At 34.3% G+C, this 16,001-nt stretch overlaps 1 protein-coding gene across 2 annotated transcripts in view; it reads left to right on the forward strand.

The window, feature by feature from the left end:
* Positions 1-14,638, forward strand: part of Strn (striatin) — a 119,935-nt gene extending 105,297 nt beyond the window's left edge. For both annotated transcript variants that reach the window (XM_013156038.3, XM_003473027.5), the window contains 3 exons: positions 2,757-2,864; positions 3,995-4,081; positions 4,174-14,638. In XM_013156038.3, the coding sequence (XP_013011492.1) occupies positions 2,757-2,864; positions 3,995-4,081; positions 4,174-4,343 (365 nt within the window). In that variant the 3' untranslated portion in view covers positions 4,344-14,638. The remainder of the gene's footprint in view (positions 1-2,756; positions 2,865-3,994; positions 4,082-4,173) is intronic.
* The last annotated feature ends 1,363 nt before the right edge of the window (positions 14,639-16,001 follow it).

Consider the following 16,001-nt stretch of genomic DNA (forward strand, 5'->3'; position numbering starts at 1 on the left):
TACAAAGTTTAATTTATTTTTTAAGTTTGATTTTATGCCAAATGATTTTGTTTTACTTTAAGAAGTTAGTATTTATTCTGAATAGAAAATAAATTTTTTTATTTCATTGTTAATTTTATTAATAATATAACTGGATACAGCTCAATACTGATTAGAATGTAGATCACATGGCTTTCCAAATCTCAGACCTGCAACTTCTTATTAGATAGAGAAAGTCAGGAAGTAATTATTTCTCATGAAGTTACTACAGATCTTTTTGGGTTTTTTTGTTAGATAGTTTGCTTTCCGTAGTAAGACATAATTCAGACAATGCAGTTTAGATTGCAATTGATAAAGAAAACTGGGTATACATATACTGTTGTTTCAATTTGTAAATTAGTTTTTAAAAAATTACATGGGTACATGTGCAAGTGTTGTGTGTACAGGCATGTGTGCACATATGTGTTTGCTTATTTTTCTCTTTCTCCCTTGCCTCCTCTCTCCTTCTTCCCTTCCAGAAAGTTCACTTATCCTGGTTTTGGCTTTCATTTTCCCTTACTAATCTGTTGTTCTTTGTTTTCTTCTGATATGTTTGAGGATTTATGTGGGGAAGTTGGCATGAATAGAACTTTGAGCTATTTGGATATAAAAGATAAAAATAATAAAAATTGAGATTATACAATTAGAAAAAGTGAATTTTTTGAACTAAAAAATACAGGTGTTAGATTCTCAATAAAAACAATCACATGTAAATATATGATCTAAAACACAGTAGTAAAATTTAAAAGGTAATATGAAATTTGGAAAGATATTAGCATTTTTGAAATTAACCTTCACAGAGTGTAGCCACTTCTTTGAATTTCCTGAGGGACAAATGGTTGATTTTTAATATGTTCCATAAGCTTGTTATAAGGTGGATAAGGTAGATAAATTGAACTAGATGATCCCATTTTTCCTGTAAGAGATATATTCATAGAGTCATAAGACATTTTTTCTGCCATGGAAACAGTTTCAAAAGACTATGAGAAATGCTTTTAACCAAACAACATTATTGGACTAAGTGATAATTATTTTGAATTATAATGTCATATTATAATGACATCTTTTATTCTGTTCTACTCTGACCTGTCCCTTTGCTATTTGACTATCATGTTGAAATTTGGAACTCAGTAGGGTTTCAAGTATGTTTTGTTTTTGTTCAAACTAAACATGTTCCAGAGAGAAAATTTTCCTGTACAGGTTTAAATGTATATTTAAAGGATGTTTATTGTTAGAATAAGAATAAATTACCCTTCTTATAAAGGCAAAGGTTAATACTTCTGAACTCACTGAAGAGTTAATCATGTCTAAGTCGAAAGCTATTTGGAGGATTGTTTTTGGATTCATTGTAAAATCAGGTAGACCTCCAGTTTATTTTTAGTGCTTTTTGCAGTTTGTCTACTTCTCTGATTTAACATAAAGTGGAGAAACTTTCTTAAGAGGATTCCTTTGTAAGATTTATTGTTTTATATCTTCCTTCTGTGATCTGATTTTCACCATTTTCATTTCTAGCGCTCAGAGTAATTGAAGCTATTCTTGGGACATATATTTCACTTACAGTGTTCCTTTTCTGTTATTTTTTTCTCCTGCTGAGCACTTTAAACTATATTGCTTAATGGCATGTTACCTCTGGAGAAAAAAATATATAGTATGAATTTTGAAACTAAAGAAGTAACCACTTCTTTATCTAAATCAAGTAGAACTGATCAAGAATTAGTCCATGTGATCAAGTGCACATATATTGCTGTGGTACGATACTTTTAATTCTTCCAGGAAGACACCCAGAAGAGGAATAGCTGGGTCAAATGGAATCTCTAATCCTACTTTTTTGAGGCATCTCCACACTGATTTCCACAGTGGTTGCACCAGTGTACACTCCCACCAACAACAAAGAAGGGTTGCTATTTCCCCACAGTGCCACCAGCATTCGTTATTAGTTGTCTTCTTGATAATAGAATAGCCATTCTTTCTGGAATGAGAGAATCTCAGCATTGTTTTAATTTGCATTTCTCAAATGATGAGTGATGTTGAGCATTTTTTCATATATTTTTTGCTGTTTGTACTTCTTCTGAGAATTATCTGTTCATCTCAGATGCCCAATTTTTGGATTGGGTGTTTGAATTGGGGGAACTTGATTGATTTTTTTCCCATTCTTCATGTGTTCCAGATATTAGTCCTTTGCCTGAAGGAGCAGCTGGCATAATTTTTTTTCCACTCTGTGAATTGTCTTTTCATTCTGTTGATTTCTTTTGCTATGCAAAAGCTTTTTAATAAGATGAGATCCCAGGTGCTGATTCTTTGTGGAAATTCCTGTTCATAAAGTCTCTGCCTACACCTGTCTTCCAAAGTTCTACCTATCTGTCTTCCAGAAGATTTAGTGTTTCTGTCTTAATATTTAGATCTTTGATCTCTTTTGCCTTTAATGATCATGATAGACATGGGTCTAGTTTTAATCTTCACCATATAGAAAGCCAGTTTTTCCAGCACCATTTATTAATTAAAGAGGCTATCCTCCTTAGCCAGTGAGTATGTTTGGCTCCTTTGTCAGAAAATAGTTTGAGGGGCTGGAGATTTAGCTCAGCGGCGTAAGTGCCTGCCTTGCAAGCAGGTAGTTGTGGGTTCGATCCCCAGTACCAATAAAAAGGAAAAAGACCAAAAAAAAGAAAGAAAAAGAAAAGAAAAAGAAAAGAAAATAGTTTGGATTAATTTTTATTGCTTTTTAAATTTTTCCTTTTTAGTGTCTAGCTCCTCTTGCCAAATAAATAGAGTCATCAGTCATCCCACGCTTCCCATCAGTATCACTGCTCATGAAGATAGACACATCAAATTCTATGATAACAATACAGGTAAAAATTTATTAAGAATTCACTTTTGATAAAAGCAAAAAAGAGTCTCTTCTAAAAAGTAGCTTGTCTCTGTTGTTGGCTTGATAGGCAGGAAGTAGGCACTGAAAAGTATTTTCTGGTTCAGTGTCTGTTCATTCCATTCATATGTGCTAAGACTGATCCTCAGTATACAACAGAGTCATTGTGGCTTGTGTAATGGTGAGTAGATGTTATATTTAGATGTGAGAGCCACAGTTATAACTAAGGTTGTAATGAAAAATTTATTTGAATACCAATAAAAATGATCTTTTACTGTGATCTATTGCAATACATGAGGGGAAAGGAAAAATACTGTTAGAATTAGAGTGTATCATTCTATTTTGTTCATAATTCTTTAATTATGGAATAGCATTATTCAGTATACAGTTATTTTGTTATTGATTGGTGCTGTTCAGTGTTGTAGACAGAAAACTGCTAAACCGTTTGGTTTTATTACTTTTCCCGTGTGCTTATTTTTTCTGTTTTATAATAAAATTTTGGTCCTGATTCACTGGAATCGAGCATGGGGCTTTCCCAGTTCTTACTGGATTACATTTCTCTAGTATAAAGGAAATTTCATGAAGAGCTGAACTGGGAACAAAGCAGCTGTATTTACCTGACCATCTGTTGATGACCTTTGTTAAAATGATGACGTTTGCTTATGTGCTCAGCTGATGATAATTCGTAATTTATGTTTTTAATTTTCTGTGTTTTTTCCACCAGAATTGTGCATGTTTTCTATTTGTGTTTGTCTTAGTTTCCTCTGAATTTGTACCCTCTATTCCCATCAAGCCATAATTTGTCTAAAGCTAAAGTGATAAAAGTAGACAATTAGGAAATAGGAAGCCAGTGCTCTACATCGTTGTTAATGACCATATAAAAATTCTGAGTTCTACTTTGTGGTTTAAAAGACAAAAGTATAATCCGAAATTTGAGCTATTTTTGTTCCTCATCAATATCTGACTAGATGCAGGAGGGCAATTGTGTTAGCTGATAGAAAAAGTTCTTGAAACAGTAAGGACATATTAGAGCAACCAGTGTAATGTGATAGCTGACATGTATTCAAGATGAAGAAAATTCTCAGTAAAGTGTAACAATCTGTTTTTCCAAAGGCAAACTGATCCACTCAATGGTAGCCCACCTAGAAGCCGTTACAAGTTTAGCAGTTGATCCTAATGGCCTCTACTTGATGTCTGGCAGTAAGTACATTAATTATGCATTATTTATTTGGCCTTATTGTTTTCATGTGAATGTAATCATTCCTTTCAATTGTTTTTTTTTATATATATAGGTCATGACTGTTCAATACGTTTATGGAATCTAGAAAGTAAGACATGTATCCAAGAGTTCACAGCTCATCGGAAAAAATTTGAAGAATCAATTCATGATGTAGCTTTCCACCCATCCAAATGCTATATAGCCAGCGCTGGAGCTGATGCACTGGCCAAAGTCTTTGTATGACATGATGCATCACCTTGACCTTCTAGCTCTTTATAAATAATCAACTGCACAAAGAGATACAGAAGACCAGGGAAAAATCAACTGTCCCTGCCCTTTTGTTCTGCTGAAGGAGCACAGAAAACATTTGTTAAAGTATAGTTTTGCAATTCCTGTACTGTTTTCTAAAACTAAGGTTTGTTCAGGTTGCTGCAAGCTCAGTTGAATCTGTGAACCTGAAAACTGTTTCAAACTTCCCCCAGAGAGACACTTCCGAAGTAATTCTAATTCACTAGGCAAACCTGAGCAAACACACGTTTAGCGTGTCCTTATTGAGGAAACAGGGCATGCTGTAGTGGATAATTAAAAGTTGAATGGCTGGGAATGATAAAGGCAGAGCAGAATCTTAGACCTACTTCTCCCCTGAGAAATCCTATTAAACATATTAGGTAGTTAAAAAAGTAACCTTTAATAAAGGTTGGTATCTGCTGTACCAATCCCATCGTTTATAATGACCAGACCAGTGTTAAAATGAGCTTTTAGTTTAGCTCCCCTTTAAGCTATTTGCATAAAACACATGGCAAAGATTTTACCTATTAAGGACGAAGATGCAATAATATGTTAAGTAAATTACTATTCAGAAGTGCTAAACAAATATTTCATTTGCAAGAAATTACCTTTATTACGTACGGTTTTGAAAGTAGATTTGGTACCATTCTAAAATTCAGCTGTTAAAAACATTCACCATTTATGAAGAATAGTTGAGAGTTTACTTTTACTAATGTATTTAACTTACTCAAATTAGAGGTTCTGTTTATTTTTAAAGATAAACAGGGCATTTCTTTATAATAATTTCTATTTTAAAATTTACCTTATTCATGTGATATTTATAGTACCAGAGTGATTATTTCATTTTGATGTAATTTTACCTTCGTGTGACTGAAAAGGAAGTTAATTGCTGATACTCATTTGTTAACTCTCTCCTAACCATAGTTATATAACCTCCCCTTTCTTCCTTGTTTGCCACATTCATGTTATCTGACACCTGAAAAAAAAGTTCATAATTATTATGTCCTAATAGTCCAAAGAGCATGGTTAGCTTCAGGCAGCTGCTTTTACAGCAGTACTAACTAAAACAAGTATTTTGTGCACCCCTCCCCCCATTAGTATCACTAAGTATCACTAAGAAGACTCTCCTGGAAATCTAGATGAAATAATTTAATACTTTTTGTGGATTAAAAAATCTTCCCTCTTTTTAATTGAAATACACATTCTGATGTGCAGCAAATTAATATTTTTTCTGAATCCATTTTACCTATGACCCACAGATTGGGTTTTGGGATTCTCATGACCCTATTATATGCAGTTAATGCCTTCTCATGCAACTTCGGTCTCTACAACTGGTATGCCTCTCTTCATGCTCTTTCTCTTCATTGCTCCAAATGACAGAAACTAATCTAGATATTAAAAATCAATTCGCAGTGCCCTGCTTTACATAAAAATGTGCATACCATGGGTCTCAGTCTTCAAAAAAAATCATATCCATAAATATTAAACCCACTTAAATAATTCCTGCATTGCTATCCCTACATTTCATTGTCATGGCAGTGACATTTCTGATGATAGGTACATCTTCTTGTGATGTTATGATAATAATTGAAAATATTTCATCTTGGTGCTTTGGTTAACAAGTGGGCTTGAAAGATTTTTTTATGGTCAAGTGAGTTAACCTGGACATAATTTACCAGGTAAATGCTTGTGTTTCCCTGCATATATAGAATTCTACATTGTAGTAAATTCCTTTCTATTCTTCATGAAGTGAAGAAAGGGTGTTGCTAACCTTTGTTTGTACTACAATACTGGGCAATCCCAATCAGGTGCCCATACTTGTTATAACGTCTATAATGGATGACCACAAAGCTATTGTTCTTACCAGTTGCTTTAATTACCTTCCAGGTCTGCAGTGTCTGCTTTACTTACATCACAGAAATTCTGAAAACCAAAATGGTGGTTTTCCCTGTTTGTTTTATTCCCATGGTTATAGTTTTTTCTGTTAGTGAGTGGAAAATAACCTAACGATATGCTAGCAATACAAATGATAGAACTGTTTAAAGTTCCTTAGGAAGCCAGTGCTCCACCATTTGAGATAGTACATAGAAAGAATCTTATATACTAGCACTGTATGAACCCAGCCTAGAAATGAGCCAAAGTTGTCTTCCATTCAGATGGTAACATATACACATGTCTGACTTTTCCTCCATCCTATTGAAAATTACAAGAAAATTGGCAAAATTGAAGATTCAGTCATTGCAATACTTTTATAATGCTTGAATTTTAAATGTTTTGGATGGAATGTATTGGAATATTATGAAAATCAGGTGGCATGGGTCCCTGCCTTATTTCCATATGCTAAGGATACATCTCTGGGAGCTTGCAGTACCCTTTTCAAAACTCAGCTGCCATGTGGAGCTCATTTGTTACTCAGACCATAGACAGATATTTAACATGAGTGAGTTAATGACCTTCAGTATTTTTCTATTGAACAAATTTAGCAATTTTTGCCATTAACCAGATAGTTATGCAACGTATTTAGCTTTTATAATCATTTTAGTTATGAGTAAAGGGGGAAAATTAAGCTGCATCACTGATAATGAACTTAAATGAGAAAATTTTTTGTTTATCTGAATTTCATTCCTTCAGTATTCTTGCTATAAATTTCTTTTGAAGATAATGATGAAGATTTATTTGAAAATGTCTAAAATGTATGTATATTTTATAAATATATATTATATATATTATATAAATATATATATAATATATAGACTATATTATATATATATATATATAAAAACCATAGGTGCATTTTACTGTTTTGTATTTTCATTTTGGGAGGTAGTATACACAGCAGATAATGAGTATGATGAATGTTGTGCTTTTTGCAGTATAATATATAGTTCTAAATGTTTGAATTACTGTATATACTCTTAATTCATTATAGGCTAGCATGCTTGTTTTAAAAACTGTCGTTCTAGTTTATTAAAATCTGAATGTAAGAAAACTTGGCTATTCAAATGTGAATTGAAAAAATACTCCATTCTCAGTACTGAACTATTTTCATTAAACATTCAGGCTTTTTAACAAAATATAAATCATCCAGAAGGCAATAGCTAGAAAATGAGAGGTGCCTTTAAAAAAAAAAAAAAAAAAAAAAAAAGAGTACAAATGCAGCCTTACAAGTGAGGATGGAGATGGAGTTTGTGTTTGGGGGGCAGTGAAAGGAGGAGAGAAGGGGATGGAGAGAGAGCGAGCGAGCATGTGTGTGTGCTTGTGTGTACTTGCCAATCTGTGAAGGTCCTGATTTGTGACCATCAATGTCTTTTTAATGTATTTGCTCAACCTCTAGGACTTCAGGGGACATTTCATGCTCTGTCTTTGTGCTCTTTAGAGCACCATGTATACTTTAGAATTTCGAATGTGAATTCCTAGAAATTTCAGTAGAGAATTAATAGCTATTGTTTAATTATAATCAGGTTCAGGTTAAAGGAGAAATTATTCACTTAAATTGTGAAACCTCATTATCATTGTAGGTTTTTAAAAGTCACTTTTTTAGTAATTCATATGTCTATCTCCTTTTTAGACAAGAGCGTGTAAAATTCTTATGTGTTGAAGATTCAACTAGTAACAATTATTTTTAAACACCTGAACGAGTTAAAATTCCACCTAAAAATAGTCTTAAGTATTTAAGTGGCATCTCTCATATCTACCTCGTTGTCATTGCTGCCATTTTAACTAAAGTAACACTCTATGACATCTGAAATGATGGTTGGATGCAATTTAAAAATCTATGTTGGTGCTTTTCTCAGGCTTTGTCATTTAAGTTGTATTGTCACAGTCAGATTGAAAGACTTAGAATCAGTTTTGGTTTTCATTGGAAAGAGTGGCTTAAAATTAACTATCAGTGTTTTTGTGAGTGGAAATAATCTCTCTGGTTGGTGTATATCTGTGTGATGTTTTCAACCAACAGACATTGTTGCTGAATTTATATGAAAAAAAGATTTAAATGTAATTTTATTCAACCTATTTTGAAAGCTGTTTCCAGCCTACTGAGTATATAATCACTCATCTTAATTACTCAGAAGTTGCCTCCATTAATGTTACTTGTTTATGTAATAGAACTTTAAGTGTTCAACACTGGGATTCTGGTTGTACAAAAGTATATATATTTTTGTGAAATGTACCAATTCATAAATTCCATTTTAGGGCAAAGTCCAGAAAACTAACGCCTGTATTTGAAAGCAGAGAACAGTTATTTGCATCATTTTACCTTGGCTACTAAAAGCTTTTTAGTTGGCCACATCTATCATCCAACTGGTTGTCAATACCAAAGTGAGGGATTCTAGATTGACAAAGTATTTTGCAGATTCTTTATATATATTTTTAATCATAAAAATAGTCACAAATGTTAGACCAAAAGGATCCGTAAATTCTACCCATTTATTCTAGCAGTATTCCTGAAGTGGTACTTAGGGGACATAATTTTCTGGATCTTTGCTAATCAGGCTTTATGTTTGATTTAACTGGGACCACACACTTGTCATCCCTTTGAAGCAAATTAGCAAGTTAATTTTAATTTAGATTAATGTCTGCCTGTGTATTTGAGCAGGCTGTGAACCAGTGAGTGCCTTGTTAATGTAAAATGACTTCCTGCATGTTGTATGTTAGCTCTCTCTAAAAATGTCTCAAGAGAATGGTATTTTAATTGCCATGTGGAGAGCTGCTAAATTTGGCATTATCAGCATTAGAAAGTCTTGGATCTGCCACATACCTCCTTCCCTGCTTTCTCTTCATTGTTTGGCTAAAGTTGGCCTCTTGTGAGAAAACATACTTTTTCTACTCCAGATTAAGAAATAACCCCTAGCCCCTTCCCATCTGTATTATCTAATATCTGTTTTTAGGAGAAACACCTTCCTTATGAATTCTAATCTATTATTTTGTCTTCTCAACCTTATTTAGAGCTGATCTCAAGGTATCATCAATTTAAACCTTTCTCTCCACACCCAAGCTCCCAGCTGGTGAGCCCTGGGCCAGAGTGTGATCTTCAGGTATTTTACATTTTAGTTATAATATGATTAATATAAATTAATCAAATGCTAACTTTTGTGGTGTAAGAAGTTTCCTTTGTAAATTCAGGTTGTGGATAAGCTCATTAAGATAATACATTTTTGGTGGCTCTAAGTGTATTATTTGGTTTTAAATAAAGTGTACAAATATAGATTCTGTGGTATAGGTGTCTCATGAATTGCAGTATTTGTCAGACGTGGAATCTAGCTGTGATCTTGCAGTGAATCCATTTGAGGCTTTTGTTGGAGGGATATTAGGGTGAGGCATGCAGAAAGTTAAAGGGTATTAGACAAAGTATATGTGAATCCAAGTAATGAAGTGATCTTAATTGTTGATTATGTGGAAGTAGAGAAGTTTATCATTAAATAAAATTTGGGGCTTTGAAAAACCAGTAAAACTAAAATACCCTGTAAGTTGGATCAGTGACAGTTTTGAAGGACAAATAGATTATCTTTCAAATGTTTGACCAAATGATTTTTTAAATTCATATAACTGCACATACATAAATTTAATATTTTTTTCTTCATTTGACTATTTGGCAATCATGAGCTCTTCACATCTTCTACCTCTTCAGTATTTTTCAAAGGCTTTGCTTGCTCAAACTCAGTGTTCTTGTTGCAATTTGGAGTCACAGTATAATGGAATCTAATAAGTACCTCCTCTTCTGTCATCTTTATCCTAGCAGTGTTGGAAATGCCCTTTGTCCTTTTTTATAAGAACTGAAACACGATTGTTGGAATAATTTTGGAATAATCTAGCTTAGAACATCAAGAGGATGGCAAAGTTATTCATGAATTGGTGAACTGCTGGTGTCAGCCTAAGTCAGATAGTAAGTACTCTGACCTATCTTGAGTTTCCCAAGACTGCTGAGGCTGTGAGTGTTTGCAGCATTATCCTGGCACTTGAGGTATTTTCATAGTCATCTTGAAGTCTGTCAGACCGTTTAATACCAACACCATGATCATGAAGTATCTCTCCACTTAATTCCTCAGTGCATTGGCCAGGACACTCCAGTTCGGTAAAGAAGCATGACATACAGCTCTCTCTGCAGCTCTAAAATCAGAATCTATAGTTTTCTGGAACAGATTTTATTTTTTTCAGTGTTGGGCTCAAAGCCAGGCCCTCTATCATCCCTGTAAAGCAAGTGCTGTACCACTGAGCTTCAACCTCAGTCCTCTAGAACAAAAAATTTAATTTATGTGTACCTGCAAAAGCAGAATCTAAAAATCCAGCAGTGACTCATTTTAAGTGTCACTTAGACTCCGTCTACCTTAAACCCTTCTTTATTCCTAAAGGTAAGGCTCGTTAGTCAAATTTAAGGAAGAATCTGATATTTGAGTAGAATCTGTTGAACCCAAATAATAGAAAAGGCCTTTTTCTTAGAAAGTTCAGTCTTGGTTGATTTAGCAATTCACCATATATGGAGACTAGTCCAAATGATAACCTCACATTGATTTTGTTGTGCACTTATTTAGAGAGCTCAATTAGCTCAGCGATTGTAAGAAGAACCACAGTAAGACGTCTGTTGACTGGCACTAGAATGTAAGAGTTAGTGCTTTTAATTTATGTGCCATAGTTTTTTATGCCCTTGAAAGGTCCACTATATGTACAAGATTCTCAATTATGTAACCTCAAACCAAAGATGTAAAGATCTAGGTAGGTAGGTAAGTAGATAAATTGACACATGTATAGATAATAGAATGATAAAATTAAGAGTACTGAAAGGGAAACCCATCATTCACAAATAATGAATTTTCAAGCTGAAGAACTTCTGTTAAGAAGCAAAATATTATGTTAATCATGAGTTGTAGCAGTAAGCTACTTGTTGTTCATATGTAATATGCAGAGATACTAAGTATACTAGCTTTAACTACCCTTGGTGGAAGTGGGGAAAGATGGTGATTTTTCATACATAAGTCCGCCTTCCCCCCAGTATTGGGATTGAACCCAGGACCTTCACACTTGGCTACAGCCCCAGTCCCTTTTTATTTTGAGGTGGGGTCTCAGTAAGTTGCTAAGTTGTCCAGTTGCCTAGGCAGGGTTCAACATTTAATTCTCCTGCCTCAGCCTCAACCTCCCAGAGTGCTGGGATTTCAGGTGTGCACCACCACACCCACTCTAACAGAATCGTGTAGCAAAAGTAATTTCATCATAAACACTGTACTTTAGATGCTGAGCAACTGGTGAGGTTGTAGGGAAAATAAAAAAATCAGCTTGAGATGAAGGCCACTACTGCCTTCTGTTTCTCCTAAAGTGGGCTGTAAAGTACTTTCTACCTCAAAAAGTGAGCAACTCCAAGTTTGGTTGTCATTGGTGAAAGATTCTGAGGAAGGACATCAAAAGTATTTCAGAGCCCCCTAGTATAATATCAGCCATTATCTTATTTTAGGAAACTATTTATATAAGCCCAAATGTGTTGTGTCTACATATGTCAGAAAATATCAGACAAGTGTCTGAGTAATATGAAAAACTACAATCATTTTTACAAAATGAGTTCTGTTTAGGGTGGTTTTAACTATATTTTAAAAAACATCTTAAAATGTACTGAGATCTTTTCCCACGTATAAATATCATATTGCTAAAATAATTTCACTGAGTGCATATTTTAGAAAAAGCAAAACTTAGTGGTCTCATATGTTGATTCATTGTGAATATTTCCTCCCTTCTCCAATTCAGTATTCAGTTGCTGTGTAGGAACGCTTACATAGTAAATGATGCTGTATTTTGTTGACTGAAAACCAGTATTTTTTCACATTTTTTGCAGATAGAGTGGAGGTTTGGTTATCTGACACATGTGAGTGGAACATTAAGCTTACAGCATGTATACCACGTGAAGTGCTTGCAGTGTCCTCTTGCAGCTAACAGGGTTAGGGACTAATTTCTCTTCATGTAGATTTTGAAAGTACAGAGTTTCAGCTAAAGCAGCATTTCACTTAAATTCATTTTCATGAAAACTTTCATTTTCAAAGAAATAGTACTTGTTTGTATATATCTCAGGTCAGAAGGAAGCAGACTTTTTTAACTGTATAACATTTTGGTTTTTATTCCTTTTGGTCAGCCTTTTAAAATTTAACATAATTGTACACATTTATGTAATATGTGATGTTTTGACTCATGTACATTTTAGATAATTGTCTACTCAGGGTAATTAGCATATAATCACCTTAAACTTACATCATTTATGGTTGATACATTCAAAGTCCTCTATTTTATTTTGAGGTATATAATGTATTATTAATTATGTGCACCCTTGTATGCCTGTAGTACACTAGACTTATTCCTTCTTTCTAAAGGTAACATTGATTCATTCAATAAGTTCTCCCCTGTGTCCTGCCCTTTATTCTCTCCATTTTCTGTTAACCATTTCCTATGAGATCAACTGTTTAGATTCCACAAGGTGGGATCATTTAGTGTTTGTCTTTCTGGTTTATTTCACTTAGTATGTTCTCCAGGTCCCTCCTTGCTCTTACAAATGACAGAATTGTGTGCTTTTGTGTGGTTGAATAGTATCCCTTGAGTTGGGAAAACTGCAGAGAAAGAGGAATTCCTAATACTTTGTGGAATTGTAAATTAGTGCAGCCATTATGAAAAATATGGAGGTTCCTTTAAAAAATAAAAATAGAACTACCATATGATCCCAAAATCTCATTACTGATTATATATCCAGAAGAAACAAAATCGGCTTCATAGACACCTGCATTCTCATGGTCAGCCTTTTAAGCAAGCAAGACAATAAACTTTATTTCTGTGAGTTACTTAATATGTATCTACTGGCTAAGGTTTGTTTGTTTTTTAAAGCTTGCAGGCTTCTTTCTCTTTAGAAACATTTTCTGGAGGCAGAAATGATTTTATTGTTGACCTTAGTTGTAGATCACAATATAGTGCCCTTGGTGTAGGCAGTTGATATAGCTTACCTTTACCGATAAAATACACAAAAATTTTACTTTGTGTGATTTTTAGAAAGTCTTTAGGGAGTACAAACTTTGATAAGAAATATATGATCAGTTTATTTTATACATCACCTTTCATAGTCTTGTGGATTTTTTTCCTATGCATGAGAAAGAGGTGGTGATTTTGTTAAATTTCTTGATTCACCATCCTCAACCCAGATTTTCAGTATATTAAGTGCTGTTTATTTGTTACTTAACAAAATAAAACAGATAATGACTTGAGTAAGTCCCCGACTTACAAGTGAGTTCCATTTCGGGAGATGTTCTTTAAGTCTGACTCATTCATAACCCCCAACACTTTTGAGACAAATACATAGTGTGAAACAAAAATCAAACACGAAAATATTACAAATAATACTTATACAGGTACCTTAAAAAGAGCACTGTACTGCTACTGTGCATTATCACACTGTATAGGAAGCATGTGCACCACAACTGCGACAGTGTCCGGCAGACATACGAGCAGCTCCCGCGATTGGTTTGCATCTACTGCTTGTAATGCAAGGTTCATTCGTGTCTGTGGAAGTTCGCAGTTTGAATATTTGTAAGTCAGGGACTTAAGGAATTCACTTCTGTCTTTATAAGCTTCTTGAGGATGAGACCGTATTTTTTTTTCTTATATTCCCCTTAGCATTTCTGGTGCCTTTTCATGTAGAGGGAAATCAAATATTTGTTGCTTATCATCAACCTATATATTTCAAAATTCTAAATCTGTCAAGCATCAAAAACAAAACAGATCCTTTCTAATCCCCAAGTAGTGTTCAAATTCATTTAGACCTGTGGATCTGATCTTAAATTTGAGTTCTATTCCTTGGTTAGGGGAGGATTTGGACCTGACCTTACAGGTGCCCAAGGCAATAGAAAGCCCAGTCAGTGCCCTTGTCATGCTGCACACTTCTAGTCCTGCTTGTCTGGGAACTGAACACCACACCTCGGAGAGGAGATGTCTATAGCTTGCTAATGGCACCCCTCGCCCCACCATATTTGAGTACCTACTCTATGCTAAAAGTTTTAGATGCTGGCAATGTGTAGAGAGCAGACGCGAACGTTTCTAATGTGATTTATGTTTCAGTTGAGAACAAACAAACTGTATTAAATATTAGTGGTAAGTGCTGAAGAAAAATTTAGGATGATTTAATGTTTTTGAAGCTGTAAGAATGATACAAGTGAGTAATACAATTTAAGTTACTGTTAAAAGAATACAAAAAACAAATAATAAAATGAACATTTATATAATGGTAAAACCAATCATCTTCCATCGTGGCCCTTCATTCTTACCTCCCTAATACATATCTAATATTCATTCACAAATGTACACAGAATTAATACATAAGGGGCTTTATTTGTCTTATTCTGCATACTACTTTGCAACTTTTTTTTTCAAATTCAGCGTGTCATGAGCACTGTACAAGTCAGTACATGCATAAATCAAATTCGCGCCACACACAATCTTATGCAAGTAAGATGAGATTTGTTTTTGGCGGGGCAATTTGCTTTAAATAAATGGAATTATATATAATGTCTGCATCTCATTTTTCTCCATGAACAATCTCTGACGTAAATCCTATTTTACAGCTATTGTTTCCTTTTTAATGGCTGTGTAATAGAGATGACATACCACAATTAAGTGAATCTCTCCCATATTGGTTTTTACTTTGTTATCAGATTTTTTTTTACAACTATAGTAAACATTCCTGTATATATGTGATTATAATGGTTTTACTTCTGTGTGATAAAGTCCTTGGGATTGCTGGGTTGAGGGGTATGTATATTTAAAATGTTTAATACATGTTGCAAGATTGTTTCCAAAAAAGTCTGGAACAATGTATATTTCTATCAGTAAATGTGTAAAAAAACACTTTTCCCTTTATACCTACTGGCAATAGATGCTATAACATTAAAAAAAGAAAAATAGAAAAAAAAAGAAAAAGGCTTGGTGGGTGTAGTGATTTCTCAGTGTCATTTTAATTTCCGGTTTCCTGGCTACTATAAATTTTGACATCTTTGCATGCACTTGTTGATCATTCAGTTTGCTTCATAAGTGAATAGTTTTCTATGCATAACAAATTACCCCAAATTTAGTAGATTATGGCAAGACCCATTTGTTACAATTCTGAAGCATAAGCGGACTCAGTTGGGTTTTCTGTTGGGCCTAATAGGACTGAATGAGGCTGTCTGAGGAGATAGCCTCTTCGCTGAAAGTTCTGGGAGGAATTCATTTCCAGACTCATTAAGGCTGTAGGGTGAAGGTCCTTGTTTGCTTGCAGGTTGTCAGTAAGCTTCTAGGATTGTTCACTGGTCCTTGCACATGGCCCTGTCCATTTTCAAACCTAGCAAGGGTGTCAGATGTTCTCACACTTTGACTCTGCTTTCCTTGTTACCGGCCAGAGAAAAATGCTCTTGAATTTTTAAGAGAAGCTCTTGCTATAGTAGCTCAGGCTGGCCTCAGATTTGAAATCCTTGCCTCAGCTTCCCAAACACTGGTATTAGGGGGAAGGGGGTTGTGGTCTTTTTTTGGTACTGGGGATCGAACTCACAACCTTGTACTTGCCAAACAGGTGCTTACACCACTGAGCTAAATCCCCAGCCCAATACTGGAGTTTTTTACCCA

Source organism: Cavia porcellus, unplaced genomic scaffold (assembly GCF_034190915.1).
Source record: "Cavia porcellus strain 051 isolate PalLab524CR breed Dunkin Hartley unplaced genomic scaffold, mCavPor4.1 scaffold_1, whole genome shotgun sequence".
In the NCBI taxonomy this organism is placed as follows: domain Eukaryota; kingdom Metazoa; phylum Chordata; class Mammalia; order Rodentia; family Caviidae; genus Cavia; species Cavia porcellus.